This window comes from Microtus ochrogaster, chromosome 5 (genome assembly GCF_000317375.1).
Source record: "Microtus ochrogaster isolate Prairie Vole_2 chromosome 5, MicOch1.0, whole genome shotgun sequence".
Classification (NCBI taxonomy): domain Eukaryota; kingdom Metazoa; phylum Chordata; class Mammalia; order Rodentia; family Cricetidae; genus Microtus; species Microtus ochrogaster.
In genome coordinates, this window is record NC_022012.1 from 78,416,840 (window position 1) to 78,430,964 (window position 14,125).

Below are 14,125 nucleotides of genomic sequence, written 5' to 3' on the forward strand. Positions count from 1 at the left end.
TTGAATCAAGTTTTACCCAGTTCTCTGGGTAACTAAAGCGAACCTGCTTCATCCTGAATTAAAAAGAAAGGAGTTTGGAGCTGTGAGCTGTGTGCAGAGAGAGCTGACTCTGGCCAGGCTTCATAACTACCCAGCAGCCAAGTATTAGAAGATTCCAGAACAAAGTGTCTGGACAATCTTCACTTGACTTGCCTTGTATTTCCTAGGCAATTCTAAATTAATAGCCCCTCAATTACTGACAAGATGGTACCCTTGGCCAGTCAGTTTCTCCTTGGGTTGAGCCAGGTGGTATTTATCAACAAAGGAAGGAAAATCAGGGGAGGGGGAGGGGCAAGGCAGCTAACAAAAGCCAGGGTGGTGTTCCCAGGCCCCAGTCCCTCCGTGCCACAGACCCTGCTGAGGAGTGAGAAAGGGATAAATGATCCACTTAGCAGCCTGGGAGATGATGCTTGCTGCTTCTGGGGGCAGAGGGAAGGGGGGCGGCTGGTTTACAGGGCAGATTGCTTGGTGATAGGTGAGCCTTTTTAAAGACTCTCTTAGCACTGACATATTGATCAAATTATATATAACTACAACACCATTAAATATTTACACCCTCTGAAGAAGCCTGCTGGGGTCTTTATGCTAGGAAGACCAGGATGAGGAAGGGCCTGTGTCTCCACATGACCCCAAGGACCTTTGTCTTACAGAGGGCAAGAATGGCAAGGCCAGCCTGGGATGGCCACCTCAATCACCAGCCCCTGTGCCCTTCCCAGGAGAGGAAGGAACAGTGAGGAGGGCAGGGAGGAAGGAAGTCACAAGGGCTTCCCAGAGCCTGGGGTTTCTGAGTGGTAACATGACCCTTCTAGGCACTTCCCTGAAAGAAATTAGCCTTCCTTGTTCTTGTAAGAAGTCTACATACCAGGCAAGCGAGTGGGGGAGGGGCTGAGTGGGAAAGCATGACGACCCAGTCTGGAGCACTCTTGGGCAGGGGTATAACACACTGAGAGCTCTCAGATATGCCCGGATGCCAAGCACAGGAGCACCCAGAGGGCCACGAAGGCACTCCTCCGCGCTGTAAGACAGAACTGAGCCCAGCTGACAGCCCACGTCCCTCCCTGAGCTCTGAGATGCTAAGACTTTCATTTCTCTGACTCTCACTTTCCATCCACCCAGCTTCCTGTTAACAAGATCCAATAATCTTTAAATATTTGTTCACTTTAATTTCTTGGTTCCCAAACACATTAAACTGCTTGCCTCCCGCCCCCTACGAAGGGAGACGGCTCTCAAAGAGCTTGCTTGTATGGACAGAACAGAGGGAGCTTTTCAGATTACACCTTCCCCCAAGCTGCCCACTCACCCCAGGAACCCCCTCCCCTTTCCTCCGCCCTCCCCTCGGATAACCCCCTGTTCCCTCCCCCACCTTCCCAGACTCCATTGGCCAACTCCTGTGAGGAGGAAAAATTCTCAATTCATCCCTGTAGGGTTGCTATGGCAACCCCCAGCCACCTAATCCCCCCCCCCTTGGAGCATTATGCAAATCTCCCCCTTGCCCCTCAACAGGCTGTAAAAGTCACATTACCCTTGCTGAGGCAGCTCATTAAATTTTGGGGGTCTCCTCTCCAGGTCAGGGCTACAAATGAAACGAACTGCTTTGACATTTTGAGGACGGGGGGGTGGGGGGGCTTCTCTGGGAAAGAGAGGAGCATGAAGGGAAAACGAGGTGGTACGCAGCCGACCGAGTCGGCAGAAACAGAGCCCTATTCTGTGCGAGCTCACAAGTGCAGAGCATATCCCCTCCTTAAATTGAAATGCAGAGGGTCATCGGGTCTCCTTTTCTCAAGTAAGTCGAGGCATTTCACAGGCCATGAAATCAAGTCGGGGCCCTTGTCTCGCCATCAACTCACTCAAACTGACTTCTCAGACAGAAAACCTGCCATCTCACAGATGGACCCCAGAGAGCAAGGGGATGCTCCCCTCAGGTCTCAGCCAGTGCTGATTCTTGCCCTTAGAGGACAGGACAATCAGCAGTGTCTGGAAACCGTGTCAGGGCCACAGCAGTGCCGACTGACAACCAACCAATGGTTAAGAGCTCAGAGCAGGCTGGATATGCCCCTAGTGCGTGCATGTTTACTGGAAAGACTTCTGAGCACTGAAAGTCGTTCTGGGGTGAGGGGGATCATGCTATGGCCTGGGTCAAATAGAGGCCCAGACTGGACCCTGCCGATGGGTCCACCCTGAGACCACACACATCCAACCCCTTCAAACAGCAGTGCACCTGCTACATGGGCTTGGGATGGGACTTAACACTGCAGGATTGGGATGTGGAGTGGCTAAGCAGCAACATGAAATGGCCCGTGGAAGTCTAGGGAGCCTGGCCCTCTCCTCTCCTCCTCACATTCCTTCTCCTCTCTGAAGCCATGGAAACGTTGAGGCTCTCTCTGTCCCACTGTGGGTTCCCTCCGCCGAGCCCCGTCTATGTGCTAAGTTCCTGGACATCCCTCCCATAATCCCTCACACTCCCCAAACCCCCAATGCCCAGAAAGCCACGCGCCACACACAGGCTAGTGCAACCAGATTTAAACAGAATCTCAAACTCAGTTCTTCAGTCACCTCGGGGGGGGGGGGGCGCCATTTCAATGGCTCAGCAGTCCATGCCGCTATGGGCAACCATGCTGGGCAGAGCAGGCGCACGGCACTTCCAGGGCTATGACAATTCCGTTCAAGCCTGCTCCGCTATAGCAGGTAGGACTACATACACCAGCACTCACTAAAGCTCACAGAAGTCAAGCAGCTGCCCAGAGTCACATTGGCAGGGTACAGATCAAGGGACAGAGACCCACCCTAAAGCCCGACTCTAGCCATCCAGAGAATTCCACACACCCCCACTCCCCACGCTCCTGGTTTTCTGCCTCTAGAGGTCCCAGACAAGCAGCTCCAAATCTACTGTTGTCTTCACTGCCGCCCATGTAAAAATAGGCTTGTCATAAATACTGCCCCAACCCTGTAGGCCTGGGCTTTCATCTTAAGTATTCAAGGGGTCTGCAAAGAAGGGGCCTCTTGAGAAGCAAGCTAAGAATCCGGTGGGGTGGGAAAAGCTAAAGGCCGCAGGAAACCCCCACCCCGCAGGACATGGCATAAAAGCTAATGTCAAATCCATTACAGGATTGTGGCAGCAGAGGACAGCTGCTGCTGACCCTGACTCAAGGAAGCTCCTCACTTTCTCTGGGATAGCGTGTGAGATCTATGACGGGCCGAGGCGGGAGCTGCTATGAACTTGATCCCACCAGGCTGCCCCCAAGACTGCTACTCCAAGGGAAAGCTAAACAGGGCTGCGATCTTCTGGAGAGAAACCGAGAGAAGGGACTCTGCTGGGAGAAACAGTAGTGACACTTTAGATCAAGGGATTGGCTTGACCCCACAATATCGTCCTACCTTGTTGCCATACAATTTTCCATGCTGGTCACCAGGCCCCACATTCCAGGCCCATGTAGCTTGCATCCCACCGAGCGGCTCCTCCCATTTGGAGGCCGGCGTGAAAGGTGAGGGCATGATGCTCACCTTCCAAGGTTAGGACTCCACTCCTGCACACAGGTCTATGCTAAACTATACTCTTCCCTAGCTCCTGAAGCAACTGTGTGCGGCTTGTCTGACTAGCTCCCTGAATGCCAGACCCTAAGTCAAGAAAGACCTTAAAGTCCTGGGGAGTGGAGGTGGCCTTGTCTTGGCCTCCTTCACCCTCATGTGGCTGCTGAACTGGGTAGAGTCCAAAGCCTTCCCAGTCAACCAGAAAGAGGTGCTCCTCCTGACCCGAGTTGTGCTGCACAGTCCCTTGAGACGGACCAAAGGGAAGAACTCCGGCTGAGTTTGTGTCTCCATCTGAAGGAAGATGGAGCCTTCCCGGTATAACTAAACATGTTTAGCAGCGTCAGAGTCATTCTCAGAATTACAAGCAACCAACCCAAACCTGAAAGAGGATGTAAAGCCAAGATAAACAAAGGCCAAGCCCTAGGAACCCCGCCACCAAATGCAGAGGTCAGGCAAGCCTCAGGTTTTCCTTCAGCCTCAGCTCCTTCGCAACCCAGAGCAGTCACTTGGTCCTTCCTCATTCCTGTCACCACACCTCAGTTTTATCACCCCTTCTTCTGCTCCTTCCACTTTCCACTTTCGACGACTTGATAGCAGATAGAACACGAAAAGAAAAAGAAACAGAAAACACTTTCCAAGACGACTTGATAGCAGATAGAACACGAAAAGAAAAAGAAACAGAAAACACTTTCCAAGTGCAGTAACCATGCCTTTTCTGATCACAACCTTTAGAGCCCATAGGCCTTAGAAACCTGAGAATACTCTGGATGTCTCAGCCCATGATCAGGAAGAGAACCTTGGACTGCCTGCCACAGCAGGGTATCCCCTGGCCAGAGTCTCCGAGAAATGCACTGCCCTCTCACTACCGAGCAAGCAAAGGTTCAGTCAACACAAAACAACCCTGGCCCTCACAGTCCTAATGTTCCACACCCCGTCCCACCCCTCTACACCCAAACTGCGAGGCAGCCCCCTTCCCGAGGCACATACAGGTCATATCTACACTCCTCTCAATCGGGCAGCAAACAGCCCAGTATTTCAGATGCAAACGCCTCGTCCCTTGGCAGTCAAGCGCGCTGCAGAAGTGGCTGTGTCACCCTCACCTATGGCATTTGCGAGGTCACCAGTTTTTGTGTCCATACGCAGAGACGTAGTAGCTGTACCAGAACTTTGGACTGTCACTCAAGATCGGTGAAGGAGGGGCTACAGAGATGGCTCAGCAGTTAAGAGCACTGACTGCTCTCCCAGAGGACCGGGATTCAATTCCCAGCACCCACATAGTAGCTCACAACTGTCTTTAACTCCAGTCACAGTGGATCTGACACCCTCACATCAATGCACATAAAATAAAGTTAAATTAAATGAATGAATAATAAATAAATAAAAGAATGGGTAAAGGAAAGGAACCCAGGCTCCTACCTTTTGCCGAGAGAACTTGGCTAAATAGAGATGTGAAGACCACCTACATCTAAACTCCAGGTACTGACAAGGCTTCCCGGCTCCTCTGACCTCACCCCTACCTTCCCCATAGCTAGGCACTTGGTTCTCACTTCACACTCACAGGGTGGCTGAGGTGAAGAGAAAGGGGGGGGGGGAAGGTCTCTACTGTCCAGTAAAATCTCGAGTTAGCAGAGATCTCTGGCTCCCTGCAAGCTTGATACAGCCTTTCAATTAAGAAAACCAGCCCCCTCCTACCCACCCTCCTGGTTTCCAGACAGGCCCCTTAGACCCAAGGGCTCTTCAGAAGGAAGGGGGGCGAGGCACCTAGTCAGGCTCCGAGAGACTGACTTGTTCTCTGTGTCCTGTCATGGCAGCTTCTACATTCAGGCACAGCTCCGTAGCCCAAACCCCCTAGCCTCTGGCTGTTATGTAACATGCCCAGCAAACAAAAAGGACTTAAAAGCGCTATGCCAACCATGACTGAGACTCCTCGCTCCCTCCTTGAGAAACTTGAGGCCCTGGCATCAGCAGGGAAAGGCTGGCCCACGGTTTTGGGCCTGGAGTGAATGATGCCTTAAGCAAGCCCAATGGATATATATCTCTCACTGCTCTCAAGGCAGGTTATCCCTCTCCCTAAGTTCTCTTAGCCCCAACTGGAGGGGAGTCTTTATTCTGAAAGGCCAGAGGAAGAGAAGGAGCCAAGAGGAGGAGAGGTACAAGAGAAAGGAAGAAAGCATCTTGGATGTGTCTCAGAGAGCATTTGTTGAAAACAAGATATTGTCCCTTTAAGCATATAAAAACAAGGCCCTTGAGCATGCAGTTCTCACTCTGGTACACAATTATGGGTGCTTTCAGCTGTCTAGCACTACTTCAAGAGCGCTCTTAAGCCAGACTGTCAATGGCATGTTGAAAGCTATTTTGCTGGCTGCTATCATTAATAGCAAAGTGGAGAGCCGGGCTGATGAGAATTAAATATGGGGGAGGGGTAGGTCATACCCAGTCATTACAGAATTACCAGTATGAGAAAGGAGACAATGCCACTTTGGGGAATAGAGTTCAAACCAGAGCATGATGGTGGGGAAGCAGACAGGGGAGGCCGCAGACGCCCGGAGCATCCCCCACCCCATGCCAGATGGACTGGAGCCAGCCCTGGAGAGCCATATGGGGACGGAGGGAGGCACTGAGTCGTGGTGAATGTGAGGGTGGAGAGGCCTTTGGATAACGCCGTGCTGCAAAATGTCACCACCTCGCCTCACTTCTCAAGTGCACACGCGGGGGGGCGGAGGGGGGCAGCTGCCCTCCCCCATCCATTCTTCCTGACTGTGGCTTCCTGAATGTACTTCACTGCCATGCCAGGAGCTGTTGTCACCTGGGAGGAGCTCCAGCTGCTGGCTTCTGCCTTTAACAACTCCCCTCCCACCCTCCCTTTAAGGCCCCACTCAAGTAACAGTCCTTCTGCAGGGACATCCTCTCTGACCCGGCTCGCTTTCCCAGGCAGAGTGAAGCAAGTGTGTCGCAGCGGCCACATTAGCGCTTACCTCACCGCATCGCAATTACTTATTTAGAGGCCTGATGCCCCAGCGGAGGGAATGGTGTCTTATTCGTCTGTGTAACTAAGCCCGGCCCACACCCAAGCACATCCCAGACCCCTAATAACCGTTTTGGGAATGGATCCAGTTCTCTCATTTTGCTGATGAGGAGACTGTGTGCTCAACCACAGAGAGCGGCCTGCAGGCAGCCCACAATTACAACCCCCCACTTCCTTCCCAGGGCTCAGTGCAGTGCAGGTCCACCCACCTGCCCACAACCCAAAGAAGGAAACCCCACGTGTTTACTGAGCACCTATTACACACTGTGTGTGCTTGGCAAAGGGGCGTCCTCCATAGCTCCAAAATGAGATAAGAAGGTTCACACTATGTTATGTAGGATCACAGGGGTGAACCCTGCTGAGAGTTGTTTCCCACTTCCTGGTGTCCCAGCATTTTGTCCAATGATACAGAAAAAAAAAATATTTTCCTATGTGGAAAGAGAATTTATTCTTTGGCTAACTCTCCTTCCACAATACAGAATCGAAGGTCTCAGTAAAGGCAACCCTTCCTGGGTGAAGGTAGGATTCCAAAGAGGACAAGGAGGATGAGGATGCGGGGGGGAGCAACTCTTGGCCCACCACCCACTCCTGCTTCAGGAGAGCTTCTGGAATAGCAGAATTGAGAGATGGGTTCCCAGTAGGCTTATCTATCGTCATCTAGTTTTAGAGCCGTCTCAACGGTCAGATGTACAAGAAGGAAAAGGCCTCTACCGTTCTGTCTTCTACAGCCTGAGAGGAAAAGCAGCCTTGAGAGCTGGGTCACCCTCTCGCTGGATGGGGCAGAGTAAAATGAGCTTCGGGCTCAGGAATTCCCAAGGTAGAGCAGGGATGGCACCCTTCCGGGGAGATCACACAACCCCCGTGTTTGCAGGGAGGAGCCATAAGGCAACTGAGGTCACAAAAAATCCAGGGTGTGAATGATGGAGCTCCCAGTGAAGAAAATTTCACAGCTCAACCCGGAGGCCACACACTGCCCCAGGATCAGCGCCTGTACCCCCATCTTATTGCCACCAAGGTCTTTTCCAGAAAACCCTGTTGCCCGATGGCTCTCTGGCCACGCAGCCCCTTAAGCTGCTTTGCCTGGAGGTCTTCAGGCCGTTTCAGCCCTGTGTAGATGGCCACCTTGTGGCTGGGGTACAACAGTCACAGGTTTTATGGGCGCCACCTCATCTGTGAACCTGCCCTCTGTGTTATTACCAAACACGTCGAATCATTAGTTGTGCAAATAGCTGGCGAATGGAGATGGGGCTGTGGACACAGAGGGTTCAGCTGACTTGGTTATACAACCCCAAATGGGAAGGATACTTTGGACTTTGGTGGAGCCAAGTTTGCAGCCTGAACCTGGCCGTATAATAGCATGGAACACGCAGAGGTAATTAAAGACACAGCGTGCTATGAGTTACCAAAAGAGGCTTGCTACAGAAGAGGCCAAGGGTATGGAGGAAAGCCTGCAGTAGCAGCACTGTTATCATCTATGGCTGCAGGAGTCTGGGCATACCAGCTCTAGTCCCTCGGCCCGTTTCCTCCTGGAAGGTTTGGATCAGAAGCCAAAGGGCTCTTCTAGCGCTGGGGCTCTGGAACTTGCTTAGGTTACTGGAAACAGTGCCTGTCTAGTATTGGCATGATGCTGCCCCCAAATCAAACTGCCTCAAGTCAGCTTGCCAAACATCAGTGCTCACCAACAGAGGGTGAAAGGCCAGCCTGCCAGCTTCCCCCGGCACCATGTCTCAAAGTCACTGCATGACAGTCGCTCTGGAGTCTATTTCTAAGCTGGCTTTGTCATTTGCTGCTGACACGGGAAAGGCGCTGCAGGAACAAGACGGGAACTGATGAGCCGGTCAGCCATCATCGCCTCCCTGGCCCTCGCTGAATCATCCTTGACACCCTGCCTGGAAGCAGGAGCCTGGGGGAGGTGGTGACCTCTTCGAGTCCCAGGCCAGGTCTGTGATTCTGTAATCTTTGCTTTACCATAATTAGGGAGGGAGGGAGGCAAAAGAGTGGGAGGACCCGTTTATTACTTCTCTGGGATCTGACAGCTTGGAAAAGGGAAAAAGAGAATGATGGGGGGGGGGGGACACAGGGGACGGACAGAGAAAGAGCCAGGGACAGAGCCAGCCACAGTGAGTTTAACCTCTCAGTAAAATAAAAACGGGCTGGACGGACCTCATCAGCTGTCCTCTGTCAATACTTGGGACCATCTGGCAGAACGCAAGGTTCTCAGCTAATTGGCATTTCCCATGGAGCCAGGGAAGAAGAGCTTTTGAAAAAAAAATACGTGGTGGTGGTGATGAAGAGTGTGTGTGTGTGTGTGTGTGTGTGTGTGCGTGCGTGCGCGCGCGCGCGTACACAGGCCAAGAATGGCCAGCCAGACACACTTTCCCAAGGTGCTAGAGCCCTGTAGACCATCTATTATATAAAAGTACATACAGTCCCCACACCCGTCGCTTAAAGATGAAGAATCCAGCCTGTTTGTTCCAGGCAGATGTAATCACACAGTCAAGTCTAGAGGGCAGGACACTGCATGAATAATTCAAGCACTCCAGTCACTTGATTGTGTGTGCAGATAAAACACCAGTCAACCGCTAAACAGGTCAGCTGATAAACTTGTTTGCTCAGGCCTAACCACCACCGCCAAATGCACCTAAGACCCACACTACAATTAGTGGCGGGGGTTTCTTCAACAGAACCCTGCAAGCCTAGGGAGTGGCCAGTACGCCATTAGGTCAGGGTTGTATTGCGTTTCTCCCTTCTCAGTCAGGGTTTCTCCACCTCTTAGCCTCTTTGTTCCTACACAGCCACAGGGTGAATTCACCCAACCCAGAGACTTGTTGGCATTCATGCCGGGAAGGGGCTGGAAGGCAAAGGTAAGGCACCAGGAGCAAAGGACCTAACTGCAGAACCCAGAGGTTCTAAAATGAGCCCTAGCTCTTGCCATGCTGGCTTCCTTGATGCCGTGGTTTCCCCACCTATAAAAAGAGGGCAAAAATCCCTCTATCCCACCATTGAGAGGATTTATGAAGACAATATGGCCAGATCTCAGGTATTCTCCCGTCTTAGAATCCTGTTTAGGGAATGGCCAGAAATCCCAGACAAACACAGCTGCTCTGTACACAAGCCTCACCACTGAGATACTTAACCCTTCTGGGTTCCTTGCCTCCCCAGGGCTCAGAACATTTTTGCTCTGCCAGCCAAAGTGACTTCTTTGTACCCAACAACCATCCACTCAGACACGGGCAACACCACCCATGCAGACCTCAACATGCAAGGACATATTACACCTTAATTAGAAGCTCTTACAACAACAACTACTGCTATAAATTTTGAACCTGGGTGCAATTACCCTCTTTAAAACACGCCCAAGATACTATTCACAGAGGAAGGGAAGGACTGGAGAAAGGGAGGAAGTGGTACCTTGCAAAATACCCCAAAGTCCTTAAAACACCCGAGACACCAGTTTTATTTCATGCCGTCTTCCAGTCAGGTCTGGGCCAGCTCTACCTAGACTAAGGCAGAACCCACTTCTGGTCTCTCCTCCCCAGGAGAACCTTCTTTACGTATAAAGCAATGTCTGTTTATTATTTCTGTGGGCCAAGAAGTGAGGATGCGGTAGCTTCCATGTGTGCATGCCTAGGGAACCAACTCCTCAGGAAACCACAGCTGGCTTCCCACATTGCTCACTAAATGCTGGCCCCTTTCTGGCTCCCCCTCACCCGCCCAACAGCAAGGGAAAGGAAACAAGATTCAAAGGGCCCTATAGGAAGCCACTGGAGCGGGCAGGAATCTGCATACTTCCCCTCAGGGTCACCTGCCCTTCTCACCTGCCCTGGGTCCTGCCCCCTTTAAAGAGTAAAATTTAAACCTTGTAAATGACTGTTAATTTAGAGCAGAAAATCCATTCAAGTCACGGTCACCAAAGGCTGGTATGAGTCAACAGCCTTCTGAGATTTCAAGAACACCAATTGTTAAAAAGAACAACCGGCCTGCGCCATTTATACGTGCCAAGTCGATGCTAATCGTCCGCCAAGCCAAATTATAGGCAGCCTCTCCTCAGAACACAAATAGACAAACAGGCCTCTCCCACAGCCTGGCCTAGCTCAGGCCCAGCTACTGATATGCACTGAGATAAAGGGTGTTTCTATTTGCTGGATTTGAGGTATAGTGTTATTAGAAGGGAGACAATGTGAGGTAGTTTACATATCCATCAAAGGATACCACACTAGTTAAACTGGTTTGACTTCAGGATTACAAAGCTGAGCTCAACTGCCAGCCACCTCAAAAGGCCTGGCAAGGCTGGCCCCTGGGCAAGCTACTTCACCCCAGGGCTTCAGCTTCCTCCTGTGAAATGGGGGAGTAGCCACCTTCCGAATGAGGAGTTGAGAAACTCCCTCCTAAACGCAAAGCACGAGGATTGCACTTCACTCTGGCTTTAAGTTTTTTAGGCCGTTAGTGGCTTCATTCCCTTACATTTCGACAGCTCAGCCTGGCTTTTAAGGCCCTTGAAGCGTAATCTTATCAAGGCAGTACATCACTGTTGGGTTTTTCTTTTTCTTTTTGCAAGAGAAAGAAAGAAAAGCAGGGGTGAGGGGAGAGCCCCACCTGCCTTTCCTTTTTGAGAATTTTACATTAAAACAGATAAATGCAGTCAGTCAACTTCAGGAGTGGGGAGCACGGATCCTGGGGTACCTAAAGAACAACTTTTTACCCAGTTCCCCGACCAGCAACTTTCTACCCAGATCCCAGACCAGGCCTAAGTTCATAAGAACAAATGCTAACAACTCAACATAACCAAGGAAGAGCAAAGCCCCAGCAGCAGGCATCCCTGAACACTCACTCTTAGGAGCCAAGTGGGAGACCAGACCCAGGCTCATTTTCAAATGACCAACTTCCCCCAAATCCACAGATTCTGCTTTATACGTACACACATATTTTTAAAAAGAGAAAAGCACATACCTGCTTATGCATTTCAATATTCAGGCCATATGACATCTCATAGTACTACAAATTGAAAAAAAAATGCCATTAGCAGGCAACACAGGGATACTATTCTTTTTTACCTTCCCCTCCCCCAGGCCTTGGCCAAGCCATTCATTGCGTCCACAGAAGCTGAGGTCCACCCACAAAGACAGCCTAAGGAGGTTTAGAAGCTTACTCGGGGAAGTGGTCAAGTGCTCCTCTCCACCCAATAGAACATTACACACCATAGTAAGAAGACCCGGGCCTCCCCTCCCACAAGCACCCATGTGCCACACAGGCTGTTTATACAAGGTGCTGGCTCTACAGGGAATGCTGTGTACCCGCCTCCTCTTGTCCTCTGAGAGTTACTTAGCACTAGGTGGAAGGTCTCTTGTGTGGAAAGACTGCTACCGTCCTCAAGTGGCTCCCATGCCCACTCCCAAAAGGAAGATGTTAACTTGAAGGAAGACACTAAGTTAGAACATAGTCTAGCTAGGGAGGTCCAGACTCCAACTGAGGAAATCCTCGAGGAGGGAAGTGGGGGGGTGGGAGGGTGAGGCTTTAAAAGGTTCCTCCAATCTGAAAAAAAAAACTCTGGGGAAGGCAGGCTCTTCTGTCCCTTCTAGCTAGATCCCAGCTGCCAAACAGAAAAGTTTCCGAACACTCCCAGGAGAACTTCAGGAGGGGTTTTATACAAGCTCATTCAACTCTAAGTTACTAACCAGTTTAAGGCAAGCAGCCGCCGCCCCCCCACCCCGGAAACCTCCAAAACACAAATGAGAAGCTTTACAAAGGTGGCCTGGAACGCGGGTTTGTTTCTCTTTCAGCCCCTACTCTTCACCAGCCCTCCTCCAAGTGGCTGGGAAGAGGAAGCTGAAGAAGTGAGCCCTCCAGGGGGCTGTCTTGAAGCTGGGCCTGCCTCGGGCCTGCCTCAGTTCCAGCTGGACCCACAGCTTGGGTGCCCTGCCCTGCCCTCCCTCCGCCCTGCTGCGGGCTGCCTCTCACCATCACATAATGGCGCTGCATCTCCGTCTTCTCGTTCGCCAGCTTGTCGTATTCCACTTTGAGACTGTAAGGGCAGGAGGAGGCGCTCAGGCCTGGCGCCTACATGGCCTCCTCAGAGACCCGGACTCCAGGGTCTCGGAGAGCCATTTCTCTCCACTTCCCCAGCACCCTGCGCACCCCCATTATCCATCATCCTCTAGGCAGTGGGGGTGGCTGCTTGCCACCCGGAGCCTGGCTGTACCAACTCCAAACTTCCCTTGATCTGCGAGGGCACTCATCGCGGCCACGCGGGGGCGGACCCTTACGAGGGATCAAGACCCTGACCCCCACCCCCCAACCGTGCGGGCTTTCAGGAGCTGGGCGACCGCGGAGAGCAAAGGGTTAAGGCGGCGCGCACCGAGAGGGGAAACAAAAGGCGGAGGCCCCGCCGCCCCACAGTCCGGGGGCCGGCGTCCCCTCCGTCCCCGCGGGGGGTAACAGGGGAGCGCGCGGCCGCCCTCCACGCCAGCCGGGGGCCACCCCCCCCCGCCCACCTTACCTGTGATACTGAGCTTGGAGGAACTGGAATTCGTCTTTGATCCTGTCACAGGACTCGGCCACAGTGAATTTAAACCCCGGCTGCCCGGGTTGATGGGGAGCCTGGAGCCCATGAGGACAACACAGGGGAGAGGAGTGGGCACATCAGACGGGCTCCACGAAAACCCTTGCCTCCGCTGGGTCCCTGATTCCTTCCCGCAGGGCGTCACCACCCCATACCCCAAAACCTTCCCAGCAAGTTTTTCTCCACTCTCCCGACGGGGCCGGGAAGGGGGCGCCCCGACCATCCCCAAAGCCAGCAGGGTTCCCATGACCAAGTGCCGCGAGGGCGACTTGGAAGAGTTGGGAGAGGGGTACGAAGAGGGAGTCAAAGTCCCTCATCCAAGGCAGGCCGCCCTCGCCTCCGGCCACTCGAGCGCAATTACCCTTGGCCCTCTATTGCGCCCCCCCCCCAACACCACAGCCCCTTTGTGTGAGCGCACACACGCGCGCGCACCATAAAGGTAGCAACAAGCAAAATGGAGGTGCGAGATAAACTGCCTCGTTTACCCTGCCATGATAGATGCTTAAATAAGCCTAGTTGCAATTACTCACCGGATGTCTGCCTTGCGGATACATGGCAGGGAGGGGTCGCGATTCCGAGAGCTTGGAAGAGCTGAGAGCCCGAGCCGGGGATGTGCGGGGGAGGGGAGAGGCGAGCCCGAGCGGGGGGCGGCCGGGGAACCGAGAGCTCGCCCCCGGCCCCCCCAGCCCGCTCTCGCAGCGAAATCCCAGAGTCGGGCGTGCGCCCCAAGTGCAGACAAAGAGCGGCGGAGCGAGCGGCAAAGTCGTCGGCGGGCTCGCGCTTTGTGCGCCTAGGGCTCGGCCGGCTTCTGCCGGCCACCTTCCCCCGGCTGCGTGGACAGTGTCAGAAGCCGGGGCTGTGCGGACATCGTCGGCTCCCTGGTGGCTCCAGTGCGGGATCCCAAGGCCGAGGGTGGGGAATCCTCCTATCCCCTCGCGGGTCACTCAGCACGATGAGGCTGGAGGGGGGCGCGT

General features: G+C 52.9%; 1 protein-coding gene across 12 annotated transcripts in view; it reads right to left on the reverse strand.

The window, feature by feature from the left end:
- The window catches only part of Tle3 (transducin like enhancer of split 3), a 44,155-nt gene extending 30,403 nt beyond the window's left edge, over positions 1 to 13,752 (reverse strand). For all 12 annotated transcript variants that reach the window (XM_013346597.2, XM_013346596.2, XM_005347812.2 and 9 more), the window contains exons 1-4: positions 13,682 to 13,752; positions 13,089 to 13,189; positions 12,551 to 12,614; positions 11,543 to 11,587 (exon numbers count right to left, since the gene is read on the reverse strand). In XM_013346597.2, the coding sequence (XP_013202051.1) occupies positions 11,543 to 11,587; positions 12,551 to 12,614; positions 13,089 to 13,189; positions 13,682 to 13,705 (234 nt within the window). In that variant the 5' untranslated portion in view covers positions 13,706 to 13,752. The remainder of the gene's footprint in view (positions 1 to 11,542; positions 11,588 to 12,550; positions 12,615 to 13,088; positions 13,190 to 13,681) is intronic.
- Positions 13,753 to 14,125: the final 373 nt, after the last annotated feature.